Source organism: Lepus europaeus, chromosome 12 (genome assembly GCF_033115175.1).
Source record: "Lepus europaeus isolate LE1 chromosome 12, mLepTim1.pri, whole genome shotgun sequence".
Taxonomy (NCBI): Eukaryota; Metazoa; Chordata; class Mammalia; order Lagomorpha; family Leporidae; genus Lepus; species Lepus europaeus.
In genome coordinates, this window is record NC_084838.1 from 39,321,056 (window position 1) to 39,333,902 (window position 12,847).

At 61.8% G+C, this 12,847-nt stretch overlaps 2 protein-coding genes across 3 annotated transcripts; one reads left to right on the forward strand and one right to left on the reverse strand.

The window, feature by feature from the left end:
- The first annotated feature begins 1,591 nt into the window (after nucleotides 1-1,591).
- Nucleotides 1,592-5,934, forward strand: CD72 (CD72 molecule). Its single transcript, XM_062206737.1, has 6 exons — nucleotides 1,592-1,679; nucleotides 1,760-1,861; nucleotides 2,358-2,429; nucleotides 2,783-2,878; nucleotides 3,189-3,524; nucleotides 5,750-5,934. Exons 1-6 carry the CDS (start codon nucleotides 1,592-1,594, stop codon nucleotides 5,932-5,934), a joined length of 879 nt encoding a protein of 292 aa, XP_062062721.1.
- Nucleotides 5,935-7,949: 2,015 nt separating this feature from the next.
- Nucleotides 7,950-12,263, reverse strand: TESK1 (testis associated actin remodelling kinase 1). Of its 2 annotated transcripts, XM_062207992.1 has the most exons (10): nucleotides 11,856-12,263; nucleotides 11,610-11,731; nucleotides 11,422-11,470; nucleotides 10,828-10,974; nucleotides 10,442-10,524; nucleotides 10,228-10,318; nucleotides 9,916-9,999; nucleotides 9,668-9,757; nucleotides 9,430-9,544; nucleotides 7,950-9,091 (listed from the first exon to the last, which is right to left on the reverse strand). In XM_062207992.1, the coding sequence occupies exons 1-10, from the start codon at nucleotides 12,072-12,074 to the stop codon at nucleotides 8,208-8,210; spliced, it is 1,884 nt and encodes a 627-aa protein (XP_062063976.1). In that variant the 5' UTR covers nucleotides 12,075-12,263; the 3' UTR covers nucleotides 7,950-8,207. The 2 variants fall into 2 exon arrangements, with proteins under 2 accessions (XP_062063976.1, XP_062063977.1); XM_062207993.1 differs by lacking the exons at nucleotides 10,442-10,524; nucleotides 11,422-11,470; nucleotides 11,610-11,731; nucleotides 11,856-12,263 and having other exon boundaries at nucleotides 10,828-10,967.
- Between the last annotated feature and the right edge of the window lie 584 nt (nucleotides 12,264-12,847).

Sequence of the window (12,847 nt, forward strand, 5' to 3'; positions counted from 1 at the left end):
ACGCATCGCCGGCCTCTCCTCAGTCCCATCCCGGAGGTGACAAGTGTGCGCTCCTGCCTGCACGGCCACGTTTCTCTGGGACAGCTGAGCAGTGCTTCGGGCAAGCTCCAGGGCCCAGTGCAGGGTCCGCCACACACCACCAACCACACGAACTGTCAGCCTGTAGCGAGGACTTTTTCTCCTTCCTTCCTCCTCCCCAGCTGGCAGACGGGTTTTTGAGGGGGCAGGTGTCACCCACAAGGCAGTGGGTTTTCTTGCCTCCCTGCTGGCCCTGGTTTCCAGTGCCATCCCCGATGTAGGCCCCTTGGGAGTCCCTGTGAGGGGTCACATCTTGCAAGCCCAGTGTTCGGGAGTGCTTTCTGCCCAGTGGGCCCTTCTCCCCTTCCCAAGTCTCCCTCTCTTCTCCATCGGCCGGGCCATCACCACCCATGAGGGCCTCGCAGGCCTCAGGGACTCCCTCACAAATGCCTCTTTTCTTGCAGGGCTGAGTACAAAGAGGGCAGAGTTAGGGCTTTTTCAAGGGAGACCTTTTCTAGGAAAGTAAGACCAAGAAAATGTGAAAGTCTTGGTGGCTCAGAATGTGCACACTCAGCATCTGGGTCTGCCTCATCTCTCGGCCTCACCTGTCTTGGGAGCTTTGGCCCAGTTAACCCCCCATGCACCTGCTCCCTAGCCTCCCCTCAAGGCTTGGGGAGGGGCAGTGCTGCCCAGTCATTTCCAGGGGCGCGCCAGCTGTGGCTTGTCCTCCTCGTCAGCCCCGGGCCCAGACCCAATCCACAGCCTCTGCCTCCTGGACTCAGAGGCAAGGACACAGGAGCTGCCGGGAGGCAGGAAGCATGAAGGGCTGACAGTCACAGGGGAAACCGGCCTGAGATGCTGGCACAGGGGCCAGCCCCCCGGGACGGCTCTGGAGTGAGAACCTGTGTGTGGGAGCCTCACTTGTCAGTCCTGAAAGCCCCCAAGCCGATGGCGGGGGGACGTGAGCCCCATTTGAGGAGCTGCCAGGTCAGGATCCCCTTATGGGAACCCACAGCTGCCTGGGAACCCCAGGATGCCGAAGAGCCAGGGTTCCAGAGCAGGACCCCCCACTTGGATGGGGGAGGATGGAGCCTCACGCTGGAGCAATAATTGGGGTGATCATTTTGGGCGGGTTGGAACCCAAAGAGCAGCAACTACATACACATGGGCAAGCCCCAGGGGACAGCAGTGGTCAGGAGGGGAGGGTGGGCCACTCAGGGAGGAGCCCCAGAGCCCAGCACTGCCAAAGTGGGTCTCAGGAACACAAAGGGGGAGTGCTGGCAGGACGCAGCGCCAGGCCCCCCCCCCCCCCCCCCCCCGCCCTGTGCCCTGGCCCTCAGCATCCTCTCTGGCCCCCTCTCTGGCCGGGCCCAAGGATGCCTCTGCTTCACTGACTCATTCATACCTTCCTCTTTTGTGACGGCAAGTCACAGCGGCAAGTGCTGAGCTGCGCCCCGCCACAGGGGGAACTCAGAGCCGAGGAGTGAGCACGGTCTGAGGGCAGAAGGGCAAGAGGGGCTCAGGCCGGCGGCAGAGAGTGGGGAGCCGGGTGGAGGCGGAGGTGCTGGGCACCATGGCGGAGGCCATCACCTATGCGGACCTGCGGTTTGTGAAGGCTCCCCTGAGGAAGAGCGTCTCCCTCCCGGGACAGGGTAAGGGCGGTCCCAACCTCCTCCACGACCTGCCCGCCCCCACCCCCACTCCCACCCTCCTCCTTTTACTCTCTCCTCTCCACTGCCAGAGTCCGACGAGGATGGAGAACTCACCTACGAGAACGTGCAGGTGCCCCTAGGCCCAGGGGGGCCCCAGAGCTTGGCTCCCTCTGCAACAGGGGACCAGGCAGGTATTGCGAGCACAGGGGATTTGTGTGTTTGTGGGGGCCGTGTCCTGAGCTGGGGAGTCCACGGTGGTCTCCAGAGGACAGTACCCTGGCCGGGAAGGGGAGGGCAACTGGGGCCACGTGTGAGGGCTGTCCCAAAGCCAGGCGGAGGGGAAGCGGGCAGGCTGGGGCTGGAGGAGGGAGGTGGCAGCTGCGAGGGGGGCTGAGCTCCCACGGAAAACGGGAAAGGGGGGTGGTGGAGAGGTGAGAGTGATCCAGGCTGGAGCCAGTGGAAAAGCCCCTCCCCACCCCGAGGAAATGCTAGAGGGAGACCCAGGAGGGCAATGATGGGGTTCCCCGAGAGAGAGGATCAGGCGAGGGAGTCCCTGCGGTCACCAGGAGTTCAGGGAGCGGCGAGGGCGTCCCAGAGCAGCTGCAGGCAGAGGGCAACAGCGGGCGCGCTGGGGCCTCGGCCGGCGGCGGGAGGCTGCGGGGCAGCCACTGACGCTCCCTTCCCCAGACGGCCAGGCGGAGCTGCCAACCACGGCCAGGAGCGGCGCGGCGTCACCAGCTGCCGGGCGGACGCTGGCTGGTGGGTATCGTCCCCGCAGGAGCCCGGGGGAGGGAGGGTGGCGCCTTCCCCCGGGGATGAGCATTCCCGGTGCGGCCCCAGCTGACACCCCATTCCCGCGCCTCCCCGCCTTTGCCCTCTCTCCTCTGAGATTCAGCTCCCCTCCTGCCAGGCAGCGCCCCTCAATCCGCGTTGCCAGTAACACCCCCCAGGCCTTATTCTGGAACATTCTCCCTCTTCACCTCCAAACCATCCCCACACCTAAGGAGGCCGGCCATGGCCGCCCCCTCACCCCTGCGGGGTCCTCCTAGGGATGCTTTCCCGAGGTTGTCCCCCACCCCAGCCCCTCAGCTTTCTTCCCACTGTCCCTGAAGGCCAAGGCCGGGCAGCCTGCTCCCAGTCCCTCCAGCTGGGCCTGCTCCTCACCTGCCTGCTGTTGGGGGTGGCTGCCATCTCCCTGGGCGTGCGATGTGAGTATGGCTGACCCTGGTTTCCCCATTAACCCAAACCACTTTGTCCCCTCCTGCCCCGGCAAAGATTCCCTTCCTCAGCAGAACCTTCAGTCCCTGCCCGGCCTCGGCTTCCCATCTGGCTGCTGCTGCCCCTCCCTAACCTCCAGTTCCTCCCTCCTGAAGCTTTTGACAGTCAGATCTTACATGTCAGCTCATGGCGGGGGAGGGGGGGCTGCAAAATGTGGAGATGGGGCTGCTGCTGCAGTGCCGGGGCTCCGGGGCGTGGCTGGAGCGGAGGCCCTCCAAACCCCTCTCTGTGGCCGCCCAGATGTGCAGGTGTCTCAGCAGCTCCGGCAGATGGACGGGGTTCTGGAAGCCACTAACAGCAGCCTTCTGCAGCAGCTCCACCTCAGGATAATCCAGCTAGGGCAGAGCGAAATGGACCTGCAGGGCTCCAAGAGAGAGCTGGCTCAGAGTCAGGAAACCCTCCAGGCTGAGCAGAGGGGCCGCCAGGCTGCCGAGGAGCGGTTACAGGGCTGCCAGTCGGACAAGGAAAAGACACAGGAGACCTTGCAGAGCGAGGTGGCACAGAGACGGGCCCTGCAGCAGAGGCTGAGCCACGTTCAGGACACGCTGAAGCCCTTCTTCACGTGCCCCTCACGAGGTATCTGCCCTGGGGAGAGGGGATGCGGAGGGGCTGGCTGGGAGGGGACACCGGGGGCGGGAGTCTGCAAGCTCTCAGGAGCCAGCGAGCTGTTCAGGAGAGGGGCAGTGAACCGGAGCAGTGGCTGACAAGGGCTTTAGTCTCGGCCAACAGGGAGAAGGATCAAGCTGCATCCTGGATTGAGGGGGACCCCTGAGCTCCAGGGCAGATCCTTGTGGGGAGAGCAGGTGCAGCCAGCAGTGCCAATCACATCGTCCAGAGTAGCCTGGCAAACTCAGGTGTCAGCTGGCTGACAGCTGCAGCAAGGATCCGCAACCCCCTGAGTTCAGATGTGAGGTTGGTTGTACGTTTTTTCTTTTTTTTTTTCTTTCTTTCTTTTTCTTTCTTTCTTTTTTTTTTTTTTTTTTTTTTTTGACAAGCAGAGTGGACAGTGAGAGAGAGACAGAGAGAAAGGTCTTCCTTTTGCTGTTGGTTCACCCTCCAATGGCCGCCACGGGATCCAATGGCAGGAGCCAGGTGCTTATCCTAGTCTCCCATGGGGTGCAGGGCCCAAGGACTTGGGCCATCCTCCACTGCACTCCCTGGCCACAGCAGAGAGCTGGCCTGGAAGAGGGGCAACCGGGACAGGATCGGTGCCCCGACTGGGACTAGAACCCGGTGTGCCGGCGCTGCAAGGTGGAGGATTAGCCTAGTGAGCCGCGGCGCCGGCCGGTTGTACGTTTTTTCAAAAGACAGGGTCCATAGCTTTAACTGATTTTTGCTCCATCGAGAGCCCCTCGGAGGTGAGGCATTCCTGCCTGCTGGAGGGGGGCAGGGCAGCTGGAGTTCATGGGTGGCACCTGCAGTGAGACGGGTGAGTGCTGTGGGTTAGGGACTTACTCCAGCTGTGCCCATCCACTTTGAACGGACACACGACGGGGGAAAGGCCAGGCTGAAGCAGGCTGAGGTTCTGTGCAAGGCGCCGGGGCCAAGGGGGCTGGAGATGGTTATGGTTAGGCTCTATTATCTGAGGGGCAGGAAGACTGTGCACGTACCTCCGGCTCTCGTTCCCTTGGTCTCCTTATTCTGTGCCCCCAGTCCCGTGCCAGTGCTGCCACCCGTTCCCATAGCTTCCCACACTGCTGCTCTGTCGGAAGGGCAGCTGCAGACTTCTGTTCCCAACACAGCCGCCCGCTCCTCCAGGCCTTCCCCACACTCCCTCCACCTCATTGAGGCCCCCCACCTGCTGGTCCCCCACTTTCACTCTTCCCACCAGCTGTCACCTGTTTTCACCTCCCTCCTTACCTATATTGGGTTCCAAGCCCATGGCTCAGCTACTCATTCCTTTATGCCATGGTCTTTCTGGTGCACTTGACCTGCAAGACCTCAACTCTGGCTCAACCCAGTTGACCACTTTACCCAGGCCTGCACCAAGGTGTGCCAGGTTGTGTAATCGTTCCACCTGGCGCCACTGAGACTCCAGTCTCCAAGCACTGCCTGGCAACCTGTGTGTGGTCAGCCTGCTTTCCATAGTAACTTCTTCCCTACTACCTTCCTCTCGCTTTCAGCGGACGCCCTCATTTCTTGCTTCCTTAGAGGGGGCTGCCCTCCATTCCCCACCACCAAGTCTATAAACCCATTGAAACCTTGCCCATCCTGGCCTTTTGCAAGGCTAACTGCAACAGCTTTTTGAATTCTTTCCCTAGCCGTTACTCCTACTCTCCCCAGTCCATTCTTCATATTAGAGCCAGGGAGATCCTTTAAAAATGAAAACCTGACCATGCCTTCCGGGTCTAGAATATGTCATTCCAGTTGATCACACGGTTAAGGGATTCACATGGCAAAGTTTTGAATGTGCAGTGGAGGATGTTTAGGGAGCAAAAGAGATGAATGAATGAGTGAGGGCCTAGTGAATAGTTAAGGGCGCCGGGTGAGATTAGACAAAATTCAGGTGTACTGCAAGTGTTCAGGAATTGGAGGTAGGAATACCGGTCCTATTAAAACTCCCAGATCATAAAGAAGTGATGTTGTTCAGTGTTAAGACCTTTTAGTGAGAGTACATAGACCTGGCATTTCCGAGGGTGGAGGCGGGGCGGGGCGGGGCGGGGCGAGACTGCAGAGGTGAGGGACCAGAAGTGCCCGCAGGTGCTGGGAGGAGCCCTGAGGGGATGCTGTGAGCAACCAGATTGCTGGGTGGTCGCTTTCATCCCGAGTGCTGCTGCTGTCACATTCTCCCTGCCTTTTAGACACCTGCTGCCCGGTGGGATGGACACTGAGCCGGGACAAATGCTTTCACATCTCACTCATTGAGAGAGATTGGGAGGAAAGCCAGAGATATTGTAAATCTCTGTCGTCTGACCTGGCCACAGACAAAGACAGATATTATTCAGTAAGTAAGCGCACGCTTCCGCACAGACCGGAGGGCTGCTAGTTGATAAAGAGACACGTGTCACCAAGTCGGCATGGCAGAGCACGCTGGCACCTGGACTGTGGCCGACGTGGCCGATCGTGATACTCTGCTGCACCGAGGTGCCGGCAGCCTCTCCGGCTTCTCAGCACAGCGCTCCAGGGGGCCCCTCCCAGCTGCCTAGCACCGGCCAGAGAGCCGCCGTGTAGCAGCTTTCTCTCCTTCAGTCTCACATCTGAGCTCCCGGGGCAGCTCTCCAGGCTGATGACCAGTCTTTGACCCTCGTGGTCCCTTGGGCCGAGAGGTGCATTACCGGGCGGGCTGGATGGTGGTTACTGGCTGGACCACAACAACCCATGGGATGCCTCCCCTCCCAAGGCCGGTAGAAATCCTTACCCAGCTGGGAAGTGATCTAAAGGGTGACCCTTGAAGAACACGAGGCCAAGTCACCGATGAGCTGTCGAGTGCCAAAGGCAGGCTCAGCCCTCTTACCAGAGTTCATAGGCCCCCCTTCCTCCAGTGTCCATTTTCTGCCACGCTCTCCACACCCCTGTGTTCTCTCGAACTCTCCCCTCAGGTGTTTCACACTAGCAGCTTAAGGTTGCAGTTGTCATGGGATGCTTCGTATTGGATTGGCCTCAGCTTTAATAATGGCTGGCAGTGGAGTGACGGTACAGTGTATTATGGGTAAGTTCGTTAGGATTTTTGTATGCTTTCAACTCTATAATCCCTTCATAATGACACAATAATGAGACCTCCTCCTTAGGTCCTGATTCCAAAACGTTTTCATCAGTTAATACTGTAATTGCCTATTTGTTTCCTCTATTTAAGCACCTTTAAGGGCAGTCTTAGTCTCTACTGTATCCCTAGTATGCAGAAGTATATGGCACATTTAAAAACAATTAATTGGAATAATTTCTAGGTCAGGATCGATGTCCTCTTTGAGAAGGAGAAGCTGAGGTTGAGCCGGGGCTTGACCACTAAGTGCCAGCATCCTAACTTCCCAAGCTGAGGCTGTGCTATACCAGTCAGGGCCACTTGGGGCACTATAGCAGCCCCAGGGAAATAGGAAAGCAGGTTAACCCCAAGGATCAACCGGAGAGTCCCTGACCCAAGGTGGTCACTTCTCATGTTCGCGGAGCCCGTGATTTCATCCTAAGATCTCGGGCAAGTTTCCCTGCTCTGGCCCCAAAGCCTCTTAGGTTTGAATCCAGACACGTGTCCCCGAGCCATGCGTCAGGAGGCACAGGCAGTTAGGACTCGGGCTAGGTTTTGTGCAGGGCATGGGGAGGGAAGGGAGGATTCGGTCTCTCAGTTTCACTTCACCACCCTTTAGGTTTAGTACTCAAACCCCAAAATGTGCTGTGTTAAAAATGAACTGGTCACGGAGAACTCTGGAGCCACGGGACTGTAAGGTTCGTCTTCCCTGCATCTGTGAGGTGGCCTCTTTCCAGTTTCCAGACGAGGAGCACCCTTTGCCCTGATCTGGGTGAGTGGAGCGAGGGTGGCGGCACGGCGAGTCCAAGGGGTAGAGGGCTGAAGAGCAGGGCCGGGGGGCAGAGGGCAGCGGGCGGCGTTCTTCCTGGACAGTGGGTGGGGCTGCGGCTTGGGAGTGGAGAGGGGCAGGTTAAGACCTAAAACTGAAGGGAGGCTGGGGCGGTGGCTGTCCAGGGAGCTGGCCGGGGACCCAATGACAGTCACCAGTGGAGCTCACAGATGCTGTACTCTTCCAGATATTCATGCTGACGAGAGCCTGTGACCCTCACCTCTAACCTGTGGACTTCGGGGCCAAACCTCAGTGCCTCCACCCCGCCCCCCAAGTACTTCCTCTCCGGGCAGTGCCCAGCCAAGGCCTGATCCACACCTGACACTCTAGCCAGCAGCTGCCTAAAACCTTGTCCCAGAAACTGGTCTCTTCCTGGGAAAAGGGTGACGAAGCCTTGAGAAGGGACTTTGGCCTCCCCAAGAACCTCCCTTGGCAGCATGGGAGTGGGGCGGGGAGGAGGGCGCACGGGCTGAGGGGATAAGGGCAGCCCGGGGCCAGCCAGGCAGTTTTATTGAAATATTTTTAAATAATCGCGCGTGTTAGTCTTGTGTGTCAGCAATGCTGTGTCTGGTTCAGTGATCCCCACGGGAGGGCAAGCCCAGGGGTCGGATAGGAAAAGTGCTCCATCCCTCGAGTCCACGCTGAGGCTCCCCTAGACGGGGAGAAGAGCCGGTCAGCCCGTCTGGGGCTGGCACTGGCCAGCAAGTGCACTCTGTCCTCACAGGGTGTCCCGAGACCACAGGCCCCACTGCTAAGAGCGTGCCCCAGGCAGCTGCAGGCTGGGCGTGGGTGGCTTGGCATGGTGCCCTCGGTGGCAGAGGAGGCTGCCCGCCTCACAGTTCAGGTTGCGGTAGCGGGCAACAGCTGGTGTGGGGCGGGGGCACATAGACAAGAAGCCAAAGCTGAAGGGGCCGAGGCAGCATCCGGGACAGGGTAGCCCTTCGTCGGGCTCCCGGGGTGCTGAAGGGGGCGGCGAGGGTTCTGTCCGCTCCAGGGCTGCCGCCCGGGGCAGGCTGTGCTGAGCCCGGTTCCAGGGCTCCCCAGCCCAGCCTTGTGGGGAGTTCACGACCACAGCCGGGGGGTTGTTGTTAAGGGGAGGTCCTGATCTGGGGGACCAGGGCTGGGAGGCGGAGCAAGTGCTGATGAAGTTGTCTGTGGCCACGGCCAGGGGCAGCCGGGGAGCTGGTCCTGGAGGCTCTGGCTCAGGGCTGCTACCCTCACACTCCATCTTCTCTTCAGCTGAGGGGACCATGGCGGGAGGGCCGGGACCCGGCAGTGCCGTCTCCATACGTCGAGGAAGCTCAGGGGACGAGGGCAACGAGCGGCAGCGGCGGGCAGGTGTTCCTGGCTGGACCAGGTTCTCCGGTGTGCTCACCAAGGGCAGCTGGGTGGAGGGCATCGGTGACGGCGGTACAAGGGGCAGGGGTGTGACCGGCTTGCTGGGTGTGTCCAGGAGCTTGATCTTGCCACCCCTGAGGTCTTCCCGTAGAGAGAAGGGGTTGACTCGCGTCAGACTGTCCCCCCAGTTGGGGGGCGATTCTGGTGATGGGGGCAGGAAGAGGTCTGACCGGCTCCGGGAGAGCCGGGGGTCCGGCCTGGGCAGCGTGGCCGAGGGACCCCCTCTTGGAACAGACCCTGTGGACAGAGAAGTCTGAGATCACTGTTCTCGGCTTTGGTCAGAGTTCCTCCAGGGCCTGGTTGTCCTCTGAGGCTGGGGGGACTGGAGCTCAGGAGTTCCCCGCGGGGTGCTCTGGGAAGGCGGTGTCACCCCAGCCCCCTTACCTCCTCTGCCCCCTCAGGCTCTAATTTGAGAAAACCATCTTCGAGACGCTCTCCCACCCCCACCCTACCCCACCCCCACTCCCCGCCTTCTCAACTATTAAATACACTGAGCTTCCCCCCTGAAATTCTCTGGGTTCTGAGGAGGAGAGAGGCAAATGGGTTTCATCTGGGTCAAGGTCATGCTCACTTACCCTGATTGTAGGCCAGGGCAGTCCTGGGCTGCGGGGCTGGTTCTGGCAGCTGCTCCAGGATCCACTCCAGGTGCTGGGTGATTTCGGTGAAGGGAGCACGCGTGCTGGGTTCCATCTGACGGGGAGAGAAAGGGGGCAGCTTCACTCAGTGCTCTGGAGGGTCCCTGAGTTCTCCTCCACCCCCTTGGGGGCCCGTGGGGCAGCCAGGTCAGCTCAGGGAGCAGGAAGAGACCCTTACGCTGCAGCAGTGGATGGCCAGGAGCAGGAAAGGCAGCGGGCAGTCGTCCCCCACCAGCGTGCGGAAAGCAGGCACGTCCAGGCCAAAGTCCTGTGGGGACAGAGGAGGCCTCCCATCAGACTCCCTCGGGGTCTCCTCCTGCTCCCACACTGCCCCCCCCAGGCAGGACCCCGACCTCCAGGGAGCCCTCCCTGGTCTTGAGCTGCCCATGCGGAGGTCCCCTTCCTTTCCAACCTAGAAGCCTTCACCTCGGTCCGGGGTAAGTAGTCAGGGTCTGCAGGCACTCGGGCAATGAGCTCGCACAGGACAATCCCGAAGGCAAAGACGTCGGCCTGGGGGGGAGATGGTAATGTCGGGGGGAGGCATGGGCAGTTTCCATTTCAGAATTCTGTCTGAGTTATGCCGAAATTTGGTGGGGGAGCGAATCCTGCCAGTCCTGTGGCAGAAGAGGGCCTGTGAGGGGCGGGGCAGGGGTCCTGGGACTTTTGACTCTCTGGCGGGTTGCTGTGGAGATGGGGTCTGAGGAGAGTACCTGGGGGGGGGGGGGTCCGGTGTCTTACCTTCTCGTCATACAGCTCGCCTCGCAACACCTCTGGGGCCATCCAGTATGGGGAACCCACCACAGCCAGCGGCTCCTTCCTCGCCCCTTCCCTGCAAGGGCCCCTGGTCAGCAGCAGCCCGTTCAGGCAACCTCCCAGACACCAGGGGATGAGGCGAGCACCCCCAACCCGGGAAGTGCTCCGGGGCGTAGGGGAACGCAGGCATCCACCTCACCTGTACACAGGAATCTTTTCAGCCAGCCCGAAGTCGCCCACAACAGCCGTGAAGCCTCGGTCTTCCCGGCGGACCAGACAGTTCTGACACACACACACAGCATCCCACATACCCATCACCCTCTGCTCTCTGGCTCCCAACGCACACCCCAAAGCCCTGCCACTCCAGCAACCCTCTTTGATTCCCCGTTCTCCAGTGCACCCCCCCAGCATGGCAACATCACTCAAATTCAGCCCCTCAAACAATGCCCTCACCTCAGTTCCCTGCTATTCCCCAGTGCCTTGCATCCATTTCTGCCCACTGTCCACATTCCAACATTCATGGGCCAGTCACAACCTAGTAGTCTCAACTCCCCCTTCGTGCCTCCACCCACCCGGGCAGCCCACCTTGGATGTGAGGTCTCGGTGGAACACACCCTTGGCATGCAGGTACCGCAAGCCTTGGGCAATGTCCAGAGCCAGGTGGAGCCTGACCCGCCAGGATAGGGGCTCGGGAGAGCTGAGCAGCTGTTCCAGGGTCCCCCCATTCATATACTGGGGCGCAGGGGAGGAGAAAAGGAACGGATGTCAAGGCTTTGCTCTGGATTCTAGGTCTCCCACTTACAAGCCAGGGGACACTCAGGAAGATGGCAAAGGTCGGAAGGGTGAGTCTATATTCTGTGCGGTAGCCACAGGCTCCGTGTAATACTGAGGGTCAGGTTATTACGTTAAAATGTAATTAAACATTCCATTTTTCAGCCACACTAGCCACGGAATTAGATGTTTAGACAATTAGATATCGGGCATTTCCATCACTGTAGAAAATTCTATTGCACAGCACTGTTCTGGGCGATTTCAGGAGGAGACCAGCTGAGAGGCCTCTTACATGTGGTTTGGCCAAAGGGAAGTTTGGGGAAGGGAAGGCCCCGCCCCCCCGCCCCCCATGATTCCTTGGCCGATCCGACTCCCTCTCCCCTCCGTGCCTTTCTGGCCGCTGCTCACCTCTGTGAGAGCGTGCAGCTGCCCTTGGTGTACACAGACTCCCATGAACCTGCAAGGGGACCACAGCAAGACAGGAGGGTAGGCTGTAAGAGCCCGGCACCTCCTCATTCCCACTTTCCCCGTGGGATCTGTCCCGTTCCCCCCCGGCCCGCCCACCAAGCTGGCCGGCTAGAGGCTGGGGCAGTCACCTTAGGATGTTAGGGTGCCGGAGCCGGTTCATCAACTGCACCTCCCGGAGCGTGTTGCCCCGGTTACTGGGGAGCTTGTTCATCTTCAGCACCATCACTTGCCCTGACTGTCGGTGCCGAACCTGGGGGGGCGGCAGGGGACGGGCAGCCGGTGTCTGGGCCCCGTCTCCCGTGCTGCGGGGCCCCTCGTTCCAGCCTCCCGTCGGAGGCTCGGTCCCGCCCCTCTGCCCTCTCGGCCGGTCCTACCTTGTAGACCTCAGAGAAGAAGCCGGCCCCGATCTTCTCGGCGCAGTGGAAATCGTCCACCCGCGCCAGGCTGGACACTGCGCTGCGGAGAGCCCGGTAGGAGGAGGGGCGGCCCCGGCCCGGGCCTCCGCCTGCGCCCCCCGGGCCCGAGGGCCCCTCCCCCGGCGCCTCTCCGGGCCCCGGCCCAGGGCCTCGCAGCGGGGGCCGTTCGCCGGCCATGGCCGGGCCCCCAGCCCGGGCTTTGCCTCACATGGCAGGGTCCGGGCAGGCCGCGCTCGCCATGGGCGCCGGCCCAGCCCGATCTGGGGCGCCGGGACTCCCGCTCCCGCCTTGAGAATGGAAGATCCGCCGACGATCCTGGGCCCGCCCCCGCCGCGCCGGGGTGGACGCCACTCCGTCCGCTCGGCTCTGCGCAGGGCCTGGGCCTGGACCGGGCGGCGGCGCTCCCGGGCGCCGGCGGGCGGGCTCCCCGCAGGCGGAGGCGGGCGGGCGGGCGGCGGCTGCTCGGCTCCGCCGCTGGGGCTCAGGCTCCGCGGCCTGCCGAGGGCGGGGCTGGGCCGCGGCTCCGCTTAACTCCTTCGGGCTCTGCCTCCGGGCGGCGGCCACGCCCCCTCAGGTGCGCAACCGCCGCGGCCCGCGGCCCCCGCCACGCAGGCGTGGGCGCGAATAACGGAAGGGCCGCCTGTGCGCTCGCGGAGCCCCAGTGCCTCCTGGCTGCCCTGTGCGCCCTTCCTCCTCTCTCCCGGGTCTCCGTCCGCGGCGGGCCGGATTCCGGGGCTCCGTGGACCCGCCGAGGCAGCCGCGCAGACCCGGCCGGCGACCCGCCTTCCCGGCCCGCGGTCCCTTCGCCCCGCCACCCGCCCCGAGCTCCGGACCTCCCGCCACCTTCTGTCTTCACGGGCGGCCGGGGCGCCCCGAGACTGGGGGGCGCCCGCCCATGCCTGGCTCGGCCCCGGCCCCCAAAGTTCGGATGCGGGTCTCCGCCCCGGGGC

Coding starts and splice junctions, on each gene's coding strand:
- CD72 (XM_062206737.1), top strand. CDS start 1,592: ATGGCGGAGGCCATCACCTATGCGGACCTGCGGTTTGTGAAGGCTCCC. Junction 1,862..2,357: donor TGCAACAGGGGACCAGGCAG/GTATTGCGAGCA, acceptor TCCCTTCCCCAG/ACGGCCAGGCGGAGCTGCCA. Junction 2,879..3,188: donor CATCTCCCTGGGCGTGCGAT/GTGAGTATGGCT, acceptor GTGGCCGCCCAG/ATGTGCAGGTGTCTCAGCAG.
- TESK1 (XM_062207992.1), bottom strand. CDS start 12,074: ATGGCCGGCGAACGGCCCCCGCTGCGAGGCCCTGGGCCGGGGCCCGGA. Junction 11,471..11,609: donor CGGCACCCTAACATCCTAAG/GTGACTGCCCCA, acceptor GTCCCCTTGCAG/GTTCATGGGAGTCTGTGTAC. Junction 9,092..9,429: donor TGCCCTGGCCTACAATCAGG/GTAAGTGAGCAT, acceptor CTCTGTCCACAG/GGTCTGTTCCAAGAGGGGGT.